Source organism: Pseudorca crassidens, chromosome X (assembly GCF_039906515.1).
Source record: "Pseudorca crassidens isolate mPseCra1 chromosome X, mPseCra1.hap1, whole genome shotgun sequence".
NCBI classification, from domain to species: domain Eukaryota; kingdom Metazoa; phylum Chordata; class Mammalia; order Artiodactyla; family Delphinidae; genus Pseudorca; species Pseudorca crassidens.
This window is the reverse complement of record NC_090317.1, coordinates 36,391,089-36,414,073: the sequence shown is the minus strand read 5'-3', so window position 1 is coordinate 36,414,073 and position 22,985 is coordinate 36,391,089. Positions and strand designations below refer to the sequence as shown.

Below are 22,985 nucleotides of genomic sequence, written 5' to 3'. Positions count from 1 at the left end.
TGTCCAACAGAAATGTAATAAAAGCCATATGTGTAATTTTAAATTTTCTGACTTTCATTTTTAAAAGTAAAAAGAAATAGGTGAAATTAATTTTAATAATATATTTTATTTAACCCAACATATTAAAATATTTTTATTTCAACATACACTCCATATAAAAAGCAATAAGGAAATATTTTATATTTTTTTCTTATTATATATTCAGTACCTGGTATGTATTTTTCACTTACACCTTACATCTCAACTCAGACTAGCCACATTTTAAGTGTTGAATAGCCATCATACTGAGCAACAAAGACCTATATCATAGTTCAGTGATTTTTAAACTTAAGCAAGCATCAGGATCATCTGGAAGGCTTGTTATCGCACAGATTGCTGGGTCCCACCCCCAGAATTTGATTCATAGGTCTGGATAGGGTCCAAGAATTTGCATTTCTAACAAATTCCTTGATAATGCTAATGATGCTGATCTGGGGACCACACTTTGAGTACCATGGCCATAGTTATTTCAAAATCCACCTTTGGTACCATTCTACCCCTGCATTAATGTGAATGATCAAGAACCAACCCTAGATACTGTGGTTGCTGTCATTATTTTTGGTGTTATTGAAATTTTTCTCATTGCAAATCATCATTTACCTGTTGGTTGAGATTGACAATTATTTATGTAGATGAGGATTCCTTAAATCTTCATGTCTGTTATTCTCTGAGTGCTTCTTTCCAGGAGGCTGAACAGGAAAGAAACATTTATGGGCTCGCTTGTACTTCGTGAATATTTGCAGAGCTGTATTTATGCCATACGCATGCTCTGATCTTTAGGCACAAAATAGCCATTTGCTGGTTGACAAACTGTCAATCAACACACTGACAATCTGCCCGGTACCAATTCAAGGCGTTAATAGCAATTAATTTGATTTTTAAAATATATTCATTGATTTCAAGAACACTGAACTTGAAAATGTTCAATGAATAGCTCACTGTTTTTGAGCTCAGTGGAAAATAAAAGGAAGTTTTAAAATTTCATGGTGCTTAAATCCTGACCTGAATTTATCTCTGAATGCGGGCAGGTTCTGGCCACCAAATTGTAGATGGTTCTGTGCATTTGTAAAAGATGAAGTTCCTTCCTGTCCCTACGTGCTTAGATATTTTATCTCCCTTTTCTCACTTCTGAAGAGAAACAATGAGGAGTTAAGATCTGGTCTTTAAACTTTGTTTTTACCGTAAGAGTACAAAAACAGCATCAGAGCCTCCTTTGGCTCCCCCTGTGTCTGAAGAAGAAGATGAAGAAGAGGAAGAAGAAGAAGACGACAATGAGCCGCCACCAGTCATCGCACCAAGACCAGAGCACACAAAATCAGTAAGTCCCAAGTGACCGTGTTTCCAAATGATTCAACAGACGTCCTTTGGCATAGTCCTAGAGTCAGAATCTAGTTAATCACCTAGTATCTGTTGAGCATCTATGTTCCCGGAACTAGAGTATAAGATAAAAATTTCACTGGGGTTGCTGTTTGAGGATGCAGATTAGCACATGACAATTAGAGAATAATACCAAGCAATATACAAATAAGTGCTAAATTTTAAAACTGCTGCAGAAGTTAAGAAAGAGAACAAAAGCCATGGGAATCTGGTAGGAAGAATTGCATACGCAGAGGCACCAAGACCACAATTAGCACAGCATGTCTGGGGGCCTCAAAAGACTAGCTCCTGAGCGTTTTCAAGGGCAGTATACTTGAAGCAACTTAAAGATCTTTTTTGATAGAAATCACTTGTCTTTAAAAACTCATTAAAGGTTGAGGGGCGGGGTGGAGGGAGGAATGAATAGGTGGAGCACAGAAGATTTTTAGAGCAGAGAAAATACTCTGTGTGATACCATAATGATGGATGCATGTCATTATACATTCATCCAAGCCCATAGAATGTGCATTAAGAGTGAACCATGTGATTGATGGATTGAAAGTGATGAAAAATAGGGTACTTGAATATCATAATCCTATTGGTCTCTGTGTGGCCAAAAATACAACAGCCCAACTCTACCTTCATTATAGTATGTTCCTCTAGTTCCTCCTACTTGACTTTTGTAGGTAAATACAGTTTGGTAAGCATCTCTACAGAAATTGATGGCCCTGGAGGCTGCCATCCCATATAAAGGATAATGGGAGACAGAAAAGGCATTTCTGAAAAGAAAGACTCAGAGGGGAAGGCCAAACATAAATTTTGAGAATTAGAAGAGAGATATCAGGCATAGTCAGACCCTAAAACTTTAGGAAGGGGCTTCCCTGGTGGCGCAGTGGTTGAGAGTCCGCCTGCCGATGCAGGGGACACGGGTTCGTGCCTCGGTCCGGGAAGATCCCACATGCCGCGGAGCGGCTAGGCCCGTGAGCCATGGCCCCTGAGCCTGCACGTCCAGAGCCTGTGCTCCGCAACGGGAGAGGCCACAGCAGTGAGAGGCCCGCGTACTGCAAAAAAAAAAAAAAAAACCTTTAGGAAAGTGATTTAATTGTCTAAGGTCTTACAACTCTTTAGTTATAGAATTTTCACTAGTATCTGTATTACCCATACCCAATTAGTGATTTTGGATTCAAGGAACATTGAATTTATTAATGATCTACAAAAATGGATACTTCTGAAGTCGTTATTGTAAAGGATACATCTAATAATTATGAAAGTACATGATAATAAATCATTGTGTGTATGTGTAAAAAAAAAAAGAGTGAACCATATGTAAACTATGGACTTTGAGTGATCCTGATGTGTCAATGTAGGTTCATCAATTGTAGCATTATTTTGGTCTTTAATCTGTAACCAGATTTTTTGTCTTTAAGATCTACACTCGTTCCGTGGTTGAATCCATTGCTTCACCAGCAGCACCAAATAAAGAGGTCACACCACCTTCTGCTGAGAACGCCAATTCCAGTACTTTGTATAGAAACACAGATCGGCAAAGGAAAAAATCCAAGATGACAGATGAGGAGATCCTAGAGAAGCTAAGTGAGTTGTTTTTTGTTTTGCCATCGTTAGTTTCTTCATGAGAGGGTTTCTCCACCTACAGTGGGGATTGAACCTTTAAAAATTTGAACCTGCTTGCATGAACTCCAGGCTCCCTGACATCACAAGATGAAAAGTTTGAGACTCACTGTGTATTCCAGATCACCCCCTCCCTCATACTCCTAATTGCACAAAAACCAAGCATTTTCACTTGAAAAACATCAATCAAGGTGAAAACTTCACTAAATGAATTAAGTAGTATGTTTTATTTTAAGATTATACCCCCAAAGGGGATCAGTCTGACGAAAAAGATCTTATGATCATACCCCAGGGGCCCCCACCTGATCGATCATGATGGATAGTTCAACCTCAAAACCCAACACAGTCAATCAAAGTGGGTGGCCACGATAAAATTGCCTTTTCTCTTAATTTAGGAACATTGCTACGTGGACAGGGAGGCAGGGCCAGCAAATGCTCACAGCCTCCTTCCTGCAGTGTCATTAGTGTACCCAGTGTACCCAGTGTCATTAGTGTACCCAGGCTTGTACATACACACTCGCTCCATTTTACAAAACACTCCTCTTCCACTTAGCTTTCTGAGTCAAAGAGATTTAAAAAAAAATCCTCTGTTGAAAAGAGTCAAAGTTCTGTGAAGCACATTCATTAAACTCATACTACAAAAGCATCTGACAAATCACTAGTTATCTACAGTTCGTGCCTCCAATCTGACTAACTCCTACTCATCCTTCAAACCTCAGCTCAAAAGACACCTCCTCAGGAAAGCCCTCCTTGTCTCTCTCAGTCTGAGTCAATGGACCTTCTTTTCACTGCCTTTATTGCAGCAAATATCACACTGTACTTGTCTGTCTCCTTCACTAGACTGGGAGCTCTTTAAAGACAGAGATTGTGCCTTCTTTTCCCGTACATCCAGTTCTAATAAAGTGCCTGGTACAGAGAGGCACTTAACGGATGCTTGTTGATTGAATGGGTGAAAAAATGAGCAGACAAATGCATCTTTACTGGGTTCCTACTTACGTGTTCTATGCCAGAGTCTTTGGAGGAAACCATAGAAAAACAATTTCCTGATATTAAGAAACTTACAATTTTATTTGGAAGATAAGATTTAATAGTGTGATGCAATGAGAGAATAGGAGACCATCTTGTTTCATGCAACTGTCTAAAAGAACTCAGGAAAGGAAGAGAGCAGTGCAGGCTATAGGCCACAGGAAGACTCTGCAGAGGTGGTCGTAGGGCCATTTTGCCCTCCAGGGGACATTTGGCAGTATCTGGAGACATGTTTATTGTCACAGCACAGGGAATGCCACTGGCATCTAGTGGATGGAGGCTAAGGATGCTTATAAACACTCTATAATGCAAAGGGTAGCCTCCTTCCTTTCCCTCTGCGACAAAGAATTATTCAGCCCCAAATGTCAACAGTGCTGATGTTGAGACAGTCTGACACAGAGGTATTTGGAAAGGCAAAGGTTTGGGTTGCCGTTGTCAGCGCTCAGAACTGGAATTGAGGGACCAATTGAGCCAACTGACTTTACTGTACACGATCAAACATGCCTCTAGTGCTAATACCAACTATTTCCTTAATAACAACAGCAATAATTCCCATTTATTAAGTGCCTTCTCTGCTGACCACTTCACATACATTATCAAGTTTAATTTTCACAGTAATCCCTTGTGGTAGATTTTCATAGCCTCATTTTATAGATCAGTGAAAGTAAGCCTCAAAAAGCTGGAGTGACCAGATCACCAAACTAATGAGTGGCAGAGCCAGAGTTGGAATTCATATCTGTTTGCCTTCAAAGCTTATACTATTTCCATTACCCACTTTGCTTCTGCATTTGCCAGCTGTCTATTTGTGTAAAACGGAAGGAATAAAGGAAAGAATTGCCTGGATAATTTCAGTTCAAGTATTCAGACAATTGCCTCAGTTTTTTTCCTTTACTTTACACGACCTGTGAGAATATATCAGATTTTAAAAATCTAGCAGCCTCGCTTTAGTAAAATTGATTATTTGATAACTGGTTCAAGTCTCAGTAGATTTATTATAATGAAAATACATGTATAGCTTTCTTAAGTTCACTGACAGAGAAACAGGCATTATTTTGAGGCGGGGGCAAGATCTTGTTTTGCTTGCAAACTGTAAGGGTTCTGGAGCTGTGGTTTTTATAATTTGTTGTTTATTCTGCCCCACACTGAGCAACATGATGAAGAGGAAAAAGCCATGTTTGATTGATTACATTTTTAATTAAGAATTAAGTCAGTTGTTTTCTCTATTGGAGAATGCTTGGGCCTAGAGAGAATCTTTTTCCCTCCAGCCTGTGGGCCACCTGCAACTCTCAACCCTACCTTGTGCTCACAGATGTCGGCAGGGCACACCTGCCAAGAAATGGAGGAGTGTTTTTCACGAAGCAAATCCAGGCTGAGCTTTACTGCAAAGTCTGCAAAGTCAGTCTTTCCTGCTTCTGCTTCACCATCACCCTCCCTGGGCCCTGTCTCTGCCACTTACTCGCTTATATAACCTTAAGCTAGTTATTGAACCCCTCTGAACCTTCATTTCTTATTGGCCAAATGGGGATGAGAATCGTAACTACATTTTAGGACTCTGTCTACAGGATGGATTTTACGTAGCCCAACCTATGGCTAAGAGGACAGGTATTGGCGTCAGAAAGGCCCAGATTCAAATCGCAAGCCCATTGCTCCCAGCTGTGTCACTTTAGGCAAGTTATTGTAACTTTTCTGGACCTCTTTTTCCTCATTAAGAAAAATGGGGATAATAATGGTACCAACCTTATAGCATTATGATAATTCAATGAGAATAATGTATGTAAAAACCTCCAGCAAGAGTACTTGGTACACAATAGGTGCTCAATAAACGGTAGTTACTATTTTATTACATGAATATAAAGCCTTATTAAGATAATACAATAGGACAGACTTTGAAGTGAATCATAACTGAGTCTGAGTGAGTCATAGACCCAGACCAGCTGTGTGTCCTTAGACAAGTCACTGAACTCTTCTAAAATTTAGTGTCTTCATCTGAAAAATGGAGACGATTGTACTGGTATAATGGGGATTTTGTGAGGACCAAACGAGGCAAAGTATGTAAGCCACCCAGCACAATAAATAGTTGCTTAGAATTATTATGCTGTGTTTTCCACAATGAGAGCAACCGTATTTTTCACTATAAAAAATTCGGGGGCTTCCCTGGTGGCACAGTGGTTGAGAGTCCGCCTGCCGATGCAGGGGACACGGGTTCGTGCCCTGGTCCGGGAAGATCCCACATGGCGCGGAGCGGCTGGGCCCGTGAGCCATGGCCGCTGAGCCTGCGCGTCCGGAGCCTGTGCTCCGCAACGGGAGAGGCCACAGCAGTGAGAGGCCCGTGTACCGCAAAAAAAAAAAAAAAAAAAAAAAAAAAAATTGGGGCCTAGGATCTTCAGGGGGACAGAATGTTTGAAACCAGCAATAATCCCAGATGTATGGGCTCTGTACAGAAATCACTGAGGAGGAGGGGCTTGGGGAAGGAGTAAAGGAGCCTGTACTAAGAGGCAACGGAGAGGGAAAAGGGAGACAGGGAGGTAGGAAAATGGCCTACGGCCCATACCAGGGTGGACCCCACCATAAGCGTGGGGAGGAGGGGAGGGCGGCCTCACCTTCAGTCTCAGGGATCTGATTACTATGACGTGGGCAGCCCAGACCACAGAGCTGTCAGGCTATTCTTCTTCCACACAGATACTGATTGTGGGAGCCAGACCATGGGATCATTAATGGCTGAAATGAACAGATCATCTTTCAGTTTTACACAGACAGATAGCCTGGGTCTGCCTTGTTCATTGTGGTCTGGTCTGAATCTGCTGGAAAATAAAGAAACCCCTACATTTTAGTGAAATTTTTCAAAAGGTGCTGACTGTCAGCAGAATTGTGCAATCACCTCCTCCTCTAGTCCCTCCCCTCCCCCAGCATTCCCCACTCAAAAGTCTTTCTCCGAATCCCCCCTCCGATAGAACTAATATTAGTTTAGAGAGTTCTTTTGCTTTTTCTCAGAAATCAAAACCTTCATTATGCCAAACAGACAGTCTTTTAATGCTTGGAGTTCAACTTAGTTTCCTTGATATGTAGGAGAACACACTGATGGGCTTTTCTGTCACTGAAACCACATCATGAAGCCTATTTTCAAATACTAGTATTTAGTGATTTCTTAAATCCTTGTACTTTAAAGTGAATGGTTTGTTTCTCATTTAGGAAATTGCTCTGGTTGGAAGTTGTTCTGGTATTGCCATCATTTTTTCCTTTTGATGTTGAGTTGCTGAATTTTGTCTCTTTATCCCTATTGTGTACCAAGGTTTTCTCCTTTCTTTAGTATAATTTATGAACACAAATTATAATGGCTCTGATGAAAGAGGTCACTGTAAAAGCTTGTTTTGTAATTCGGAATTGTACACAAGGCCTGCTGTTCACTTGCTTAGCATCAGTAGATGGCAGCACACACTCTCCTGTGACTGGTAATGGGCATGAGGACGCCATTTTATTAGAATAGCAGTTAAATTCAGAAGCAGAAGCGCCTCAAAATGGTTGTCTTTTGGTAATCCTCATGAAAGGATTTATTCCCAGTTGTTGTTTTTATCCTGCATACCATGGAAATAAAAGTTGAATAATTTACTGCCATAAAGCCTCATTAATAGAGACACGGATGTAGAGAACAGATGTATGGACACCAAGGGGGGAAAGCAAGGCGTGGGAGGTGGGAGGTTGGATGAATTGGGAGATTGGGATTGACATATATACACTAATATATATAAAATAGATAACTAATAAGGACCTGCTGTATAAAAATAAAATAAAATAAAAACCTCATTAACTGAAGCCTGCCAATTGGAATTGGTCATAATTCAGAAAGTGGCTTGGGGTGAAGCTTATTTGCTTTTGTTCAGTCTATGGAAAAGAGTTTGCTCAGCAACTTAATAGTATAACTTTCTTAGAAGACTTTAAACTGCTTAATAAAACTGTGGTTTCAAGTGACTTTAAAATCATTTCATTTAAAAATTTTTTAAGTTCCAGGTCCTTACCCATTCACAGCTGGCTTGAAGGAAGGTAGTTCTCAGTGATGTAGAAATCTGTGAGACAATCTGAAAAATGAAATAGCAACTCAGAATTACATTGGTGGTATTCTATAGAGATAGCTCAAGTAAAATACATTCTCTAACCCCTGCCTTAAAATACGGGGCATTTACTAAATGTAATTCCTAATTTTATTTGAGTTTAATTCAATAGACATTTATTGAGTAACCAACGTATTTCACATACAGCATTATATGGGGAAGCACTGAGGATGCAGAGATGAATAAGACATGGCCCCTGTCCTTACGACACAGTCTATAAGGGGATGTCAAATACATAGATATAGATGGATGGTATATTAAGTACAGAGAAGGAGAGCAAGAGCAAAAACAAGAAAAAAAGCAAAAGAGGAGGCAGAAAGAGAGAGAGAGAGAGAAGGTACAATGGCAGTACAGAGAAGGGAAATTATTAATTTTATTCCAAAAACATCAGGGAAGCCTTCCTAGAGGAGGCATAACTGAAGCTGAGTTGAAGCGTGAATAAGGACTTGCCAGGAAGAAAACTTAAGAAGGACATTGCGGGCAGAGAATAGCATGTAAAGAAAGTATAAAAGTATATGGTTGGGAACATTAACTTATTCAGTGCCACTTGAGTATATCAGTAGAATTGGTGGTGGATATGAGGACTGGAGTTTTAAGAGAGGGAGCCAAGTCGCTAAGCAGGATCTGATCATGAGCTACAATTCGTTTGTTATGGTGAGAGCATAAGGTTCTAGTGGGGAAGTGGGGAAGATGAGATGGAGAATGAAGCAAGAGCCAGATACAAAGAACCTTGCATTCCATGCCAAGGAGATTGAGCTTTACCCTGTAGGTGTTGAGGAAGCATCCAGGACCCCTGAACCAGAGAATCACGTGATCAGGTCTGCACTTAGAGCATCCTGACATAGGTGTGGAGCCTGGACTCGAGTGGGCAGAGGCTGGAAATTCTGAATCCAGTTAGGAGGCTGTCGGAATAGCCCAAACAAAAAATGGTGAGGGCCTAACTAGAACAGTAGTAATGAGGAGACGACAGATTCAAAAAGTATCTAGGAGGTAAACAGATATAGGCCCAGGACTCAGTGGACAACTACACACATGGGGAGTGAAGGTAAGGGATAAGTCAGGGTGACTCCCAGATCTCGGACTCGGGCTACTGAGTAGACAGATAGTTGTACCATTGACTGAGATTGGGAATACAAGAGGAAAAGAATTACAACGACTCACATATCGTGACTCTTATTTAACCTAACTGAAACATGGACTTCTCTTACGAAAAACAAACAACAACAAACCTAACAACCATGGATGAACAACCCATGAATGAAACATTTTTTTTTCCAGGTATACTATCTACTGGTAGGTCTGAATGAAGTTGTTCACTAGCCCAGAAAATAGATCATGTCTAAATTAGCACAAAGTATCGTCTGTAGCACACAGTTTAGCTCTTGAATACATATTTGCTTGTTCACATTCATTTAGTCAGCAAATTCAGTGGCAGCCACTGTTCTGGGCACTGAAGTTACAGGGATGAAAAGACAAGCTTCCTGCCCTCAAAAAGAAGCATGTAAGTCTCATTAGAATGATCAGAGAAGAATATTGATATTACACTTAAATAATAAATAGGAATTCATGGGTTTGATAGGAAAGGGAAAGGGGGAGCATGTCTAAAGACCAAAGCCTTGGATAGTGATGGTGTTGCTAGGATATAAAGTCGGAGGGACGGAGAGGAAAGGAATAATATGAGGTTAGACTGGTTAGGTAGGAGCTAGATGCTGCTGGATGGTAAAGGGCCTTCTATGCCAGACTAAGAAATTTGAAATTGATCCTGTAGTAAGGGGGAACTTTTGACGATTTATGGATAATGGAGTGAAATCACTCTGAAGTAGGCTGACCTCATATCTCAGTTTATCCAAGACAGTCTTCGTTTATGAGTTACATGGTTACCCTATTCCAAAGGCATTGTGGACAAGGAATTAGAGAAGGCAGAGTTTAGAGGTAGGTCACGACCAGCACAATTGTTTGAACAAGAGATGTTGAGGACCTGAACAATGGCAGTGGCCATGGGTATGAAGAGGAGGGAATGGATAAGAGTGACAATTAGGAGATAGACTCCACAGACCTTCTCTTAATTAGTTCATGTGTATAAATCTTGTTATACTAACTGACTCTACACTTCTTTGAATAGGGGCCATGTTAGTAAGATATAACTTAAAGGTAATGATACTGATTTTTGCTTCCATAAGGAAAGAAGGGAGGGCCAGAAGGATCCAAATAAATGATTCCCTTCCAAGTAGTCCACTTGAGAACTTATTCCCACGATGCTGCCGTGGCACGGAATTTTTCTGTACCTATTTGAGCATTGCATTGGAGAGTCAATGTCACTTCCTTTAGATTTATTCTGATTGATGGCAAGTATTGACTGGACTGGAAATTTTGAAATTGCAAAAACCAATATTTTTTCCCAGAGCCAAACATGATAAATGAATGGTTTTCTTGTGTGGCTTGTAAACTTACTCCACAATGTTTGGAACAACCTATAGAAACAGAAAGTAGGTGAGTGGTTGCCTAGGGATGGGTTGGTAAGCAAAGAGGGGACCAAGAGTGACTGCTAACAGGTACAAGATTTCTTTTTAGGATGATAAAGATGTTCTAAAATGAGATCATGGTAAAATTGAGTAAATTGGCACAACTCTAAAAATTTACTAAAAGCCACTGAATTGTACACTTTGAGTGAACTTTATGGTATGGAAATCATATCTCAGTAAAGCTGTTAAAAATGTTTGGAGTGCTAATAGGGGCCTAGGTTCAGGGATGTATGGAGTTTTTTTAGGATTTTATTTTATAATCATACAAATTTTTATTAAGGTATAGTTGTTTTACAATATTATATTAGTTTCAGGTGTACAGGGATGTAAGTTTTTTTAAAACAGTAAGTCTCATTACTTTATGATTAACCTTTATTCTTTATTAGAGCCATTCCCCATCCCCCATCGCCCTTAGTGCAGTACTGGGTGCATATTAATTGCTCAAGAGATATTTTTCCAGCAAAACTGAATGTACTGTAGCACTCGATTTTACTCCAATTCAGAGAAGATAGTGATTTTATTAAATACTATGTGCAAGTCCTTTAGATGTTTTAATCTCCTAATCTACAGTATCCTTTTATGGGAACTTTTTATAAATGTTGGGTTATGATCAGTCCTTCTTGTTTCCCAAACATCATCAATTTTGAGTATAAGCATCTGGGTTATTACTACTAGTTTAATTAATATATTACTGTTTGTTACTTTAATAAAATATATCATTATCCATATAAATTATAGAAATCACATAAGAATATTGCTGTAATATTTTATTTGTCATTGACTCTGGCATCTTAAATTTTAATATTAAATAGAGGAAAATCAATCAATTTAAATCTCTCTCTCTCTCTCTCTCTCTCTCTCTCTCTCCCCTCCCTCCCCTCAGGAAGCATTGTGAGTGTTGGTGACCCAAAGAAAAAATACACAAGATTTGAAAAAATAGGTCAAGGGTAAGTGATTATTATGTGAACTATCAAAAGATGAGCACCAGAGACATATATTAAAGTGCAATAACAGCTTGAATTTCTGGTAAATTATGCTTCTCATTTTCTAGGTTACATTCATGTTTTGCATTCTTAATATCGGCCTTTCTGGCTGTCAGACTGTTCATTAACCTAGGAACATATCCTGCTGGAATCTGCACTATTGTTAGCTTAACAGTGAATTATTTACTGATGCTTTCATCCCATAGAGTTACACGATTCAAACCGATTCGTCTAGAAAAGCAGTAGAGTTATAGAAACCTCTAAGCTTGTATGAAAACCCCCTTTATCCCTGTCCCCCTCTACATCTGTATGGATGTTATGCTTAAGATCCTGTTTCATTCTCAGACTGTAAAGTGACAGAGTGATGGTAAGGAAGGTCCTGATTGAGTGATCCAGAGGTGGGCAGAGTTGGCTATCTGAGTAAGGAAGAAATAGATCAATAATCCCTAAATGGGATGGAGTGTATCATTTTCACTTAGTATGCTTGTAGGAATAAAGATTCCCAGGCTCCACTGCCAGAGATTTGATTCAGAAGTCTGGAGCGGGGCCCAGGAATCTGAACTTTGGGACAGTTCCTCAGATAATCCTGACCATCAACTAGACCTGGAAACCAGGGGGCTAGATCATTCACCAGAGCTAACGGTGGGAGTCACCAGTTCTACAAGCCAGCTGTAATTAGACATGTTTCTCAAGCCTTCACGTGAAACTAAACAGGAGTGCCTGAGTAGGCAACAGGGTTTGAAACAGGGAAATGTTTTGTTTAAAGAGAAATGAAGCGTTCTAAAGGGGTGTCCTTAAATGGGAAATGAGACAAGATATTTAGGTGTACCAACAACTGTATGTCAGGCACCCCAGAGGTCTCCTGACTGAAACAAGGGGCTGGGAAGAAAGGGATACAGCTAATGTGCCTGCAGAATTGTGCTAGCCCCTCAGCCACTGGAGTCTGTTTTCAGATAAGGGAATGTAGGATTTCTTCAAGCACCTCACTGCTTTTCCTGGGATTCTTAGCTTCAGAAAATTATAGACTGTATATAAGCTTGACTGTTTTTGTGATTTTTTGTATTTTATTTCGTTTTCCCCCAGCTTTTTTACTAAAGTTTCTTTTGAAATTGCCAACTTATCTCGGGAAATAAGGGAAAACATTCATTAGACATTTTGGCTAGAGGGTAAGAGGGACACTCTTGGGGACTGTGCCTGGTGGGAATCAAGGTGAGAAGACCCTAAGAAGGGGGCAGAAACTAAGGGAGAAATATATGGCCAAGTGTCTTCTTGCAGTGGAAACCGTAACTTTGCTGCATTTAAACTTTCTAGGAGGGCAAAATATATACCTGTTTGTGCTCTTGCTTCTTTCTTTGTCATTTGCTGTCACTGGTATTCTCCCGTGCTCCTAAAAAAAGGTTTTGTGGTCTCTAGAGGACCCCTAAAACTTAACAAGTCAAATAGTATTTCTGCCCATTGCTCTAGGACAGTGCTGTCCCCTAGAACATTCTGTGATGATAGAGATGTTCTACATCTGCACTGTCCTATATGATAGCCACTAACATTGTGGCTATGGAGCACTTGAAATGTGTCTAGTGCAAATGAGAGACTGTATTTATTTGAATTAATTTATTTGTTCAGTGCACGCTTATTGAACACCAACTATATGCCAGGCACTGTTAAACGCGAGAGAAGCAGAGCTCACTAATGATAGTGTGGGCCCTCAAGGAACTTACAATCTATAGTGATGAATGCTTGAAGAGGCTAAATAGGGTACCTTGGGTGACATGCTTACTCAATTCACCCAAGTGCAGGGTAGGGCTGGCTTCTGTAGCCATTATTTCACCTGGAGTTTTCCTCCTTAACTTCTAGTAAACTAGAAGTTCTAGTGAACTGGTTGCTTTACTTAAGTCAGGAAGCCGTGCCTTCTCAAGTCCATGTACAAACCTCAGCTCACTTTCTTTTTGTCCAAAAGGTTAACACCACAAGGCAGGTTAAAAGAACACAGTATTTTGTACTAAGGTGACTTGGAAGGCGAAAGTTACCTTTTAGATTTTAGTTTAATCTAGTTGGATCTTTGATGGAGCTAACAATAGGAAATGATACACAATCCATAGAGAAGTAGCATTCCAGATCTTTGCTGTCCAATATGGTAGCCGTGTGGTTATTGAGCACTTGAAATGTGGCTAGTCCAAACTGAGGTAAGCTACAAGTATAAAACATGCACCTGATTTCAAAAAGTTACTATGAAATAAACAATGCAAAATATCATATTAATAAATGTTATATTGGTTACATGCTTAAATATTTTACATACATTGTGTTAAATAAAATATATTATTAAAATTAATTTCACCTTTTGAGCTTTTGAAAATAGAGTTTCCCCCAAATATAAAATATGGTTCACATTATATGTCTAATGGACAAACACGGCCCTAGTTGTAGGTTTAAATGGGAGCTATTGATTTATTCATAAAGTGTTTTTATATTCGGAGTTGTCTTTTGGGGAGCGGAAAATGTTATAATTTTGTTTTGATTGCTCATTCTCACTTAGACCCAACTGAGCCAAAAATATCATTAAATTCAGAAAAGAAAAAAAAAGTAAGAGATGGTTTCAAATATCTCCCAGATACTAGGTAATGAAGCAAGACTGATTCCTCCAGGAACAAAGATTAGGCTGCCAAACAACTTGGCATACCAAAGAGATTTCCCCTCCTGGTTGTTATTTATGCTTCTGACCTCTGAAGGTGCAAGAGGAAAGTTCTGTATTTCTGCATACCTTTGTAAAGCCTTTATAATCTACAATGAAAAATCAAAGGAGAAATCCTGCTTGCCGCTGCGGAAAGTTCTCTTTTATATTCCCAGCAAGTTCATCATTTTCAAGAATGATGAAACCAGCAGAGAGTTCACTCATAGACCCCCTTCAACTTTTAAATAAACCCTTAGAGGGTGGGGAGTCTTTTTGATTTATCCTTTTGTCGCCTTTACTGTCTAGCATAGTGCTGTTGTACTTGGTGGATCCCCCCAAAACAATTTTGTACAGTTTCGATCAACAGTCAGAGTTCATTTGGCCAAGCTCAGGGATTTACAGAGCTTCGCCTGTCTGCTTCCCCCATCTCTCTGGATCTGTTTTTGCCTCAATAAATATTTGTTGAACTAATGAAAATGTTTGCCTTTCTAGCTCTCCTTTTCCTCTGTCCTCTGTCTTTTCATGAGTATATACATGTGTATCTTGCTCTTTCTGTCTCTGTTTTTTGCAGTGTGTCTTTAACTGTTTCTCATAATCACTAGATCAGCCTCACCACATCTGATTTTGTTCTCTTTTGGGTATTTGTGTGTGCTGCATGTCTGTCTTTTTCATCCATGTTGGCTTCACCTTCTGCCCATTTTCATACACACACCCAACCAAAATGGTCATAAAATCAAGATGTAATTATGTAGCTTTTTAAGATATAAGCTAGTAACTTAAATCTATTTATTTACTGTAACTCTATCATTTATTTAATTAACGATTTTTTTTTCATTTTTGGTAGATTTTTGTTCTCTGTTCTTAATTTTTAAAGGGATGAGCAAAATATTGTTTTATTTCTTTCTAGACCAGAAAAGAACCCACTTAAATTAATTTTTCTTTTATTTAAATTGCTCTCAATGGATTTTCCCATGAATTATTGACCAAGTTAGATAAACTAGTCTCTACTCTCAATTTATAGTTTTTTTTTTTCTTTTCATTGATGGTGACATTCAAACCTATGTCCGTAATCATTTGGAGCTAGGAATAATCAGCCCCAGTATTCCATTTTTAGCTCCCTGGAGCACAGCAGCTTACTCTTGGGAGCTGGATTTGAGAGGAACCTCTCCATTAATCACCCTCATCTACTTGGAAAACAAAATTTTTCCAGCATGGGTTTCTGCCATCCCAGCATTCAGGCCTGGGGCCAGAGAATTGGGCTCCATTTTCCATAAATCAAATTCAGAATTGCATGTCTAATCATTTGAGGCCATAGCTGTGAGTGGAAAGCTAAAAATGACATTATTTCATCAGGTTTGCTGTGAAAAGTGTTCTGTACGTGGCCACCAAATCTAAATATTTTGAGCAGATGTATGTAAAGTTTTAAAAAAAACAGAAAGGAAGAAAAAGGGACTGGTACCCCCCAAAATATCATTAACTTGACAATATGAGTTTGTCAGAAATACATCTGGTGGAGACTTAAAGAATCTTCACTCTTTAGGATAGTTATATAAAAGAACTTGTTTAATAAATGAGGTAGGGTGAGACAGCAAAATTAAATATTTATTTTCAGTCAACAGCTATCATTGGCAAACCTGTGTAATTCCTGAGTAAGCAGTAGCTACGTAACAGAGGGCTGAATTCACGAACATTGGCAGCTGTCCGAACATATTTCTCATTAATATATTTGAATTCATTTTAAGGTCTTTCCTTAAATGAGAATGCACTGAACAACAGACTCTTTTTCTCTTTGAGGTTTCCATTTGTTTTCTCTTCAACATTATAATAAAACAAATATTTTTGAGGAAGCAGCTCAGAGGAAATGGTTTGGATCCAGTTTAACAAATAACGTGTTTCCTTCAGCGAAATTTTGTTGAGGGCCTACTATGTGTAGTGCAGAGTAGTAGTTAAGAACCAGGTTCTGAACATTTGACGGGGAGAAACGGAAAGTTGTATCGAGAAGTAAGCAGGTCCGCCCTACTCCCAAATGCGTGTACCTTTCCCCCATACTTTATCCACACACTATCTTCACTGTCATCTCCCCCATGAATCTCTCTCTCTGGCTACCCCAGCCCTAACTCATCTTTTCTGTGTATGTCCTGAGTCCTACAGCTTTGATCCACACAGGCATGTCTACACCACTTATATCTTAGCTTGTCTAGACATGTAAAATTGCTTGAAACTTTGAAAACCATGATGGAATAAAGGGAGAATTTGGGGGAAATTTGAAGAGAAAGACAGAGTCCAGATTCTGAAATCAGAAGGCTGTGGGCAAGTTATTTAGTTTCTTTAAGCACCAATTTTCTGTCATTGTAAGCAGAATTCACATACCTCATAAGGTTGTGAGAAAGGAATGAGAGAAGGTATTTAAAGTGCTTTGCACAGTACATGGCACATAGTGAAGGACTCCATAAACGATGTTATTTTTAGGGGTAAAAGTCACACCCACAGTTACTATTATTATAGAGAGCAAAATACAGTAAGTAATGTAATGTAATTATAAAGAGCTATGGGGTGGCTTCTCTGGTGGCGCAGTGGTTGAGAGTCCGCCTGCCAATGCAGGGGACGCGGGTTCGTGCCCCGGTCCGGGAAGATCCTACATGCCGCGGAGCGGCTTGGGCCCGTGAGCCATGGCCGCTGAGCCTGCGCGTCCGGAGCCTGTGCTCCGCAACGGGAGAAGCCGCAGCGGTGAGAGGCCCCGTGTACCGCACAAAAAAAAAAAAGAGCTATGGGGACAGATCATTTATAGCCATGGAGGAGATATGATGAAGAACTCTTCAAGGAGGGTGCGTTTGAATAGTGACTTGAGAAGGTGTGGGATTTAACAAATTGGGATTATGGGAAGTTTCCGTTGAAGAAAACCAAATGAAAACTCACTTCAGACTGTAGGTTTCATTCATTTTGATATCCCTAGGGCGTGCAACGATGTCTGGCATAGAGTAAATACTCAGCAAGTATTGGATGAATGAGTATCAAAAAGACCAGAAGAATTAAATCAAGAATTCCAATTCTGTAGACAGTCGAAGGTACAGTTTGGCAGGAGAATTAACAGGAAATAATGCTAGAAAGATCAGTTGGGGCTGTGTTATGGAACAAATTGAGAGATACAAGCAATACTGTGGGGTGTTTTATTTGTTTGTTTGAGTTTAATTCTTTTAAGTAGATAATACTTGGACATGGTATAACATTCAGAAGGTACAGAGGAGTAGACAGTGAAAAGTAAGTGTCCCTCCAACCCTTTTCCCTCAGCCTCCCAGTTACGCTGCACAAAGGAAACTTCCAAAAAGATGTTGTTTCTAGTTTCGTATGTAATATTTTCATAGAATCTCTGCGCACATACGCGGACCTACAAACACACACACACACACACGTGTGCAAGTGTGCTCACACATACCATGTATGCTCAAATATTAGGTGGTGCACTGTGTTTTAACTCACCTAAATACACAAACTATCAGATATATGAATAAATGGTGAATGTCTACTTGTGATGTTTAACTTGTTAATTCGCCCTTATTTACATATTTAAAACCACACATTGTATAAATTAGGAGAGATTTTTCTACTCTCACGTTTCACGAGCGGTATAATTCAAAATCTGCCTCTGCATCTGTATTGTTTTTGTAATCCCAGAGCCCCTTTTTGAGTCCCCCAGCAGTTAGCTAAGTACATCGTCTGACTTCCCTCTAAGATCTTTGAGATAAAATATTTTTTAACCTACATATGATTCTGTGCCTGGATATTTTATTCCTAGTTACAATTACCCATTTATACAACATTCAGATGATTGTTTTCCAAATCTGTCCTGTAGGTGTATATTTAAATCTTCACAACGTAACTTTCTACTATATCACTTTTTAAAGTTTCTGTTACAAATGTTCAGACTTACACAAGAGTAGAGAAAATAGTATAGGACCTCCCATATTCTTATGACCCAAATTCAACATTTATCAATGTTTTTAATATAATCACGATGCCGTTATAACGCAAGAGGGAAGAGATATGGGAACATATGTATATGTATAACTGATTCACTTTGTTATAAAGCAGAAACTAACACACCATTGTAAAGCAATTATACTCCAATAAAGATGTAAAAGTAAATAAATAAATAAATATAACGCATATATATAAAAATTTAACCTCTAACACCCAGTCGATAATCAGAGTTGTCCAGTTGTCTAAAAAAATGCAGTTTGTATAGTTGATTTGTTCAAATCAGCATCCAAAAAAGATTCACATATCACATTTGGTTGTGTCTCTTAAGTCTCTGTACTCTAAAGCATCCGCCTTCTTTTACCACTACCACTGACTTACTGAAGAAACTCATCAGCATCTTGTAGAATATACACTTTCTGGATTTGTCTGTTAGTTTCATTTGATGCCATTTATCTTGCTCCCATATTTCCTGTATTTCCTATAAATGGCAGTTAGATCTAGAAGCTTAATTAGGCTGAGGTTCAATTTTTGGCAAGGTTTCTTCATAGGTGGTGGTGCTATATGTTTCATATTATATTGTATCAGGAGGTACAGTGTCATATTATATTGTATCAGGAGGTACAGTGTCTAATTGTCCCATATTTTAGTGATGAGTAGATTGATCAGAAGATTCAGTGGGTGATTGTCCCCTCCCCTGCAAAGTTGTCATCAGCCTTTCATCTAATGATTTCATCTATTGATGATTATTGCCCAGATCAATTATTTCATGAGGGGTTAACAGAATGGCAATTTTCTAATTCTGTCATTCCTTCTACACTCATCAGTTAAAATACTTTTGTATTTTAGGGAGTCTTTGATTACCCTGAAATATAGTTCATACAGGGAAATCAAGATAAATGCTTAATTTTTAAATTGCCCGTTTTCAGTGTAAGATGTTGGTACCCACGCTACTTCCAAAAGTGTCCAATGAAAGGTGTTTTGATTTTTTTTAAGTGGGAGAAGAAGGCATTCTCTTTTATTTAAAAAAATATCTTTATAAACTCATGGGATTTTTATGTTTTCAATTTGTTTCAATTAATCTCATTTATTATTGTTTTTGATGGTCAAACTGTCCCATCTTTGGCTACTGGGAGCCCTTTTCAGTGCATTAATTTGAAAGTGACCTTTAAAAAGCTTGTTTATGATATCTAACACCTGCAGTTATGAGATCATACCTTTAGAAATAATTTATTTACATCATTTCTTTCCAATTCTGACAGATACTCTTTATGAGAGTCCCAAACTAGCATTGATTGAGACTATTTCAACCTAATGTATCTCTCCTAAACTGTACTTTATGGATAAAAATAAATGGATATGGAGAATTACTACATTACATGAGCGATTTTATAAGGATTTGAATACAAGGCAATTCCCTTTTTCTCCTGAGGAAAAAATTGGGGGAGAGCCCCTTACCTTGTATTTGGGTATACGTGGTACATTTCTCCTTGTGTGTGTGTGTGTGTGTGCGCACGCGCGCGTGCACGATGCATGTATTTTTAACACAAATGTTAAAACGTTATATATCTCCTTTTCTATTATGTGCCTATGTCTTAGAGATGGTTCCATGTTCATACCTCATTCTTTTTAACAGAGGCACAGTGTTTTGTTGTTTGGATGTACCATACTTTATTTAATTAGGCCCCCATTGGTAGACATTTAGTTTGTTTCCAATATTTTGCTGCTATAAACAAGGCTTCAGTGAAGATCCTGACAAGCCACTTCATACATATGCGGATTTATCATTAGGATAAATTCCTAAAAGTGGAATTGTTACATTAAAGGATATGTGCATTCTGCATTTCCGAGTTGCCCTCCATAGAGGTTGTTCCATTTAACACTCCCACCAGCAGTGTTTGAGGGTGTCTGTTTGTCCACACTCTCGCCAACACAACCGTGTTCAAATATGTGGGATTTTAGTACTATAATAAAAATTGTCCCCACACCGATCTTCAAAGGGGAAAGTGTTTAAGAAAGGAATTCTAACAAGAAATTATGTGTCGAAACAAAAGGCTATCCTGAAGAATCCATTCGTCGACATAGCCCATGTTTGTATTACGCCAAAGTATCTTTTGTTGCATGTAGTATCTCTTCGTATAGATTAGATCAGCCAAGCAGCTAAATTTGTCAGCAGCTGACAGTGGGAGCATTTCTTGAAATCATTTTCCTCCTATGCATAAAGATATGTATCCGACCAAAGGAATTTTTATCTAACATCTGGGTCTTTGCCAATCGTATCATTATGTAGAATGATGATATGACCAACTCATCAGTAATGGCAAACAAACATTTTTTGGAAGCCCCCAATCCCCATCCCTCTAAATTAATTTTAGTTTCAATGCTTGAGAAAGTAAATATATCATGTTAGGTATTTTTCAGACTTCTCTCTGCTACTCAGTGAGGAGCCCTCTTTTTCTTAACTCTAACATGACGTTCCCATATGGAAGATGAATATTTTTGAAACTTGTTTCTTAAAGGACTTGATGAATAACAGCTTGTTTTGCAAATCTGACGAAGTAGTGTACAGCACAGAACTCAGGGATAAGTGCTGAGAATAAAGTGCTCTGACTTGTTTTTCTTTGCTCAAGAAACTGTGGGCAAGAGCAGAAGTGGTGTCTAGCGTGCTTACAGAAGCGATTCTTTGGGTGAGACCACCCACCCCAAAAGTATTTGCTTCCTCATCAGATCTATTTTGGGCCGTACAAGGTAGAACACAGCTATGAGGCACTAAATAGATGTGGTCTGAGCTTCATAATAGGCTTTGTGATGAAGGGGATTGGAAATACATTAGCATTTGTGAAGAACAATGTTTATGGAGCAATGGAAGATGCTCTTTGTTCTACTTAATGCTCTTAAATGCCCTGTGTTGTGTGCTGTCCCTTGTAAAGAAAGATGATGCCACTCAGTCAACCACCATTAGCAGAGTTTGCACTTCAAGTTGTTTTTTCCAGCCATAGTAATGAGCTTGTATTAAGCCCCCCGCCCCCCTTTCCTGTCTAGGCCCTCTTGAAACCAGTGGCACACACAGGGAAACAGCTGCTTAGACTTAATGTTGGAGTGAGTAGTTGAGAGTTAGCTGGCCTTTCCAGGGATTAAGGCCTGTAAATGTGGCCTCATTATCACTGGACTATAATCTACTGAGCTCCCTGGCACCACACCCATAATGTGTTACAGCTCTATTTAAAATTAGATGATCATGAATACTCTGGGAAAGGTCATGCCCTAGCTAAAGAACAAAAAATTCCGTTACTATTTATAATCCTAGTAATTAAAAACTGTACCCCCTGGCCCTCGCTACATTCTGTGTACTTAGAAAGGGACTTAGATAACATGATTTTTTGGGCAATTTTATTGTTTTTAATTTAGTGATAGGTTTTTTTGTTTGTTTGTTTTGTTTTGTTTTTTGCGTTACACAGACCTCTCACTGTTGTGGCCTCTCCCGTTGCGGAGCACAGGCTCCGGGCGCGCAGGCTCAGCGGCCATGGCTCACGGGCCCAGCCGCTCCGCGGCATGTGGGATCTTCCCGGACCGGGGCACGAACCCGTGTCCCCTGCATCGGCAGGCGGACCGTCAACCACTGCGCCACCAGGGAAGCCCGATAGTTTTTAATTGAGTGGCAAATTATAGAAAACACTCTGAATCTTTCCCTTTCTGGCAGAGTTATTGCAAGCCGTACTAACGCTGTTCCTCACCGTTCCGGAGCCCTAAAGGACATATGTCTCAACAAAACAAGTAAATGTATGGTAGCATTGAAAAATATATCTGTATATTTTTATATCAAGTGAATTAATACAGTGAGACAATTTCTACATAGGGGCCTACAAGGAGTAATTGTATCTTAAATACTCGGCAGAAGATAAAGTCCAGTCCTAAGCACTAATTCTGGGTCCACTTCACTCTTGGCCACGTGACCAATCTTAATTGATTCAGAAAACGGAAGAACCATCTTGTATGGTTATGCCAAAGGAATCAGACTTATCGTGCTCAGGGACAAACTAAATGGTTCACAAGGGGGCACATGGACTAAGCGAATAGAAAATTAGAGGCAAGAGAAATATTTTAGGGAGGTGGCTTAGCATAGTACATACAAACGTGGGCTTTGGGAAGTACCACGGTTGCACTTAGCACTTAGCATTGCTGTAAAAATGCTAAAGATCTATAACAGAACATGAAATGGTGGTTAAGAGCATGGGCTCAAAAATATACAGTGGAGAAAAGATAGCCTCTTCAATAAGTGGTGCTGGGAAAACTGGACAGCTACATGTAAAAGTATGAGATTAGAACACTCCCCAACACCATACACAAAAATAAGCTCAAAATGGATTAAAGACCTAAATGTAAGGCCAGAAACTATCAAACTCTTAGAGGAAAACATAGGCAGAACACTCTATGACATAAATCACAGCAAGATCCTTTTTGACCCACCTCCTAGAGAAATGGAAATAAAAACAAAAATAAACAAATGGGACCTAATGAAACTTCAAAGCTTTTGCACAGCAAAGGAAACCATAAACAAGACCAAAAGACAACCCTCAGGATGGGAGAAAATATTTGCAAATGAAACAACTGAGAAAGGATTAATCTCCAAAATTTACAAGCAGCTCATGCAGCTCAATATCAAAAAAACAAACAACCCAAT

General features: G+C 39.1%; 1 protein-coding gene across 12 annotated transcripts in view; it reads left to right on the top strand.

Annotated features, from left to right (window-relative positions):
* Positions 1 to 22,985, top strand: part of PAK3 (p21 (RAC1) activated kinase 3) — a 283,577-nt gene that overhangs the window by 223,644 nt on the left and 36,948 nt on the right. For all 12 annotated transcript variants that reach the window (XM_067723280.1, XM_067723277.1, XM_067723281.1 and 9 more), the window contains 3 exons: positions 1,226 to 1,357; positions 2,823 to 2,988; positions 11,562 to 11,625. In XM_067723280.1, coding sequence (XP_067579381.1) covers positions 1,226 to 1,357; positions 2,823 to 2,988; positions 11,562 to 11,625 — 362 coding nt within the window. The remainder of the gene's footprint in view (positions 1 to 1,225; positions 1,358 to 2,822; positions 2,989 to 11,561; positions 11,626 to 22,985) is intronic.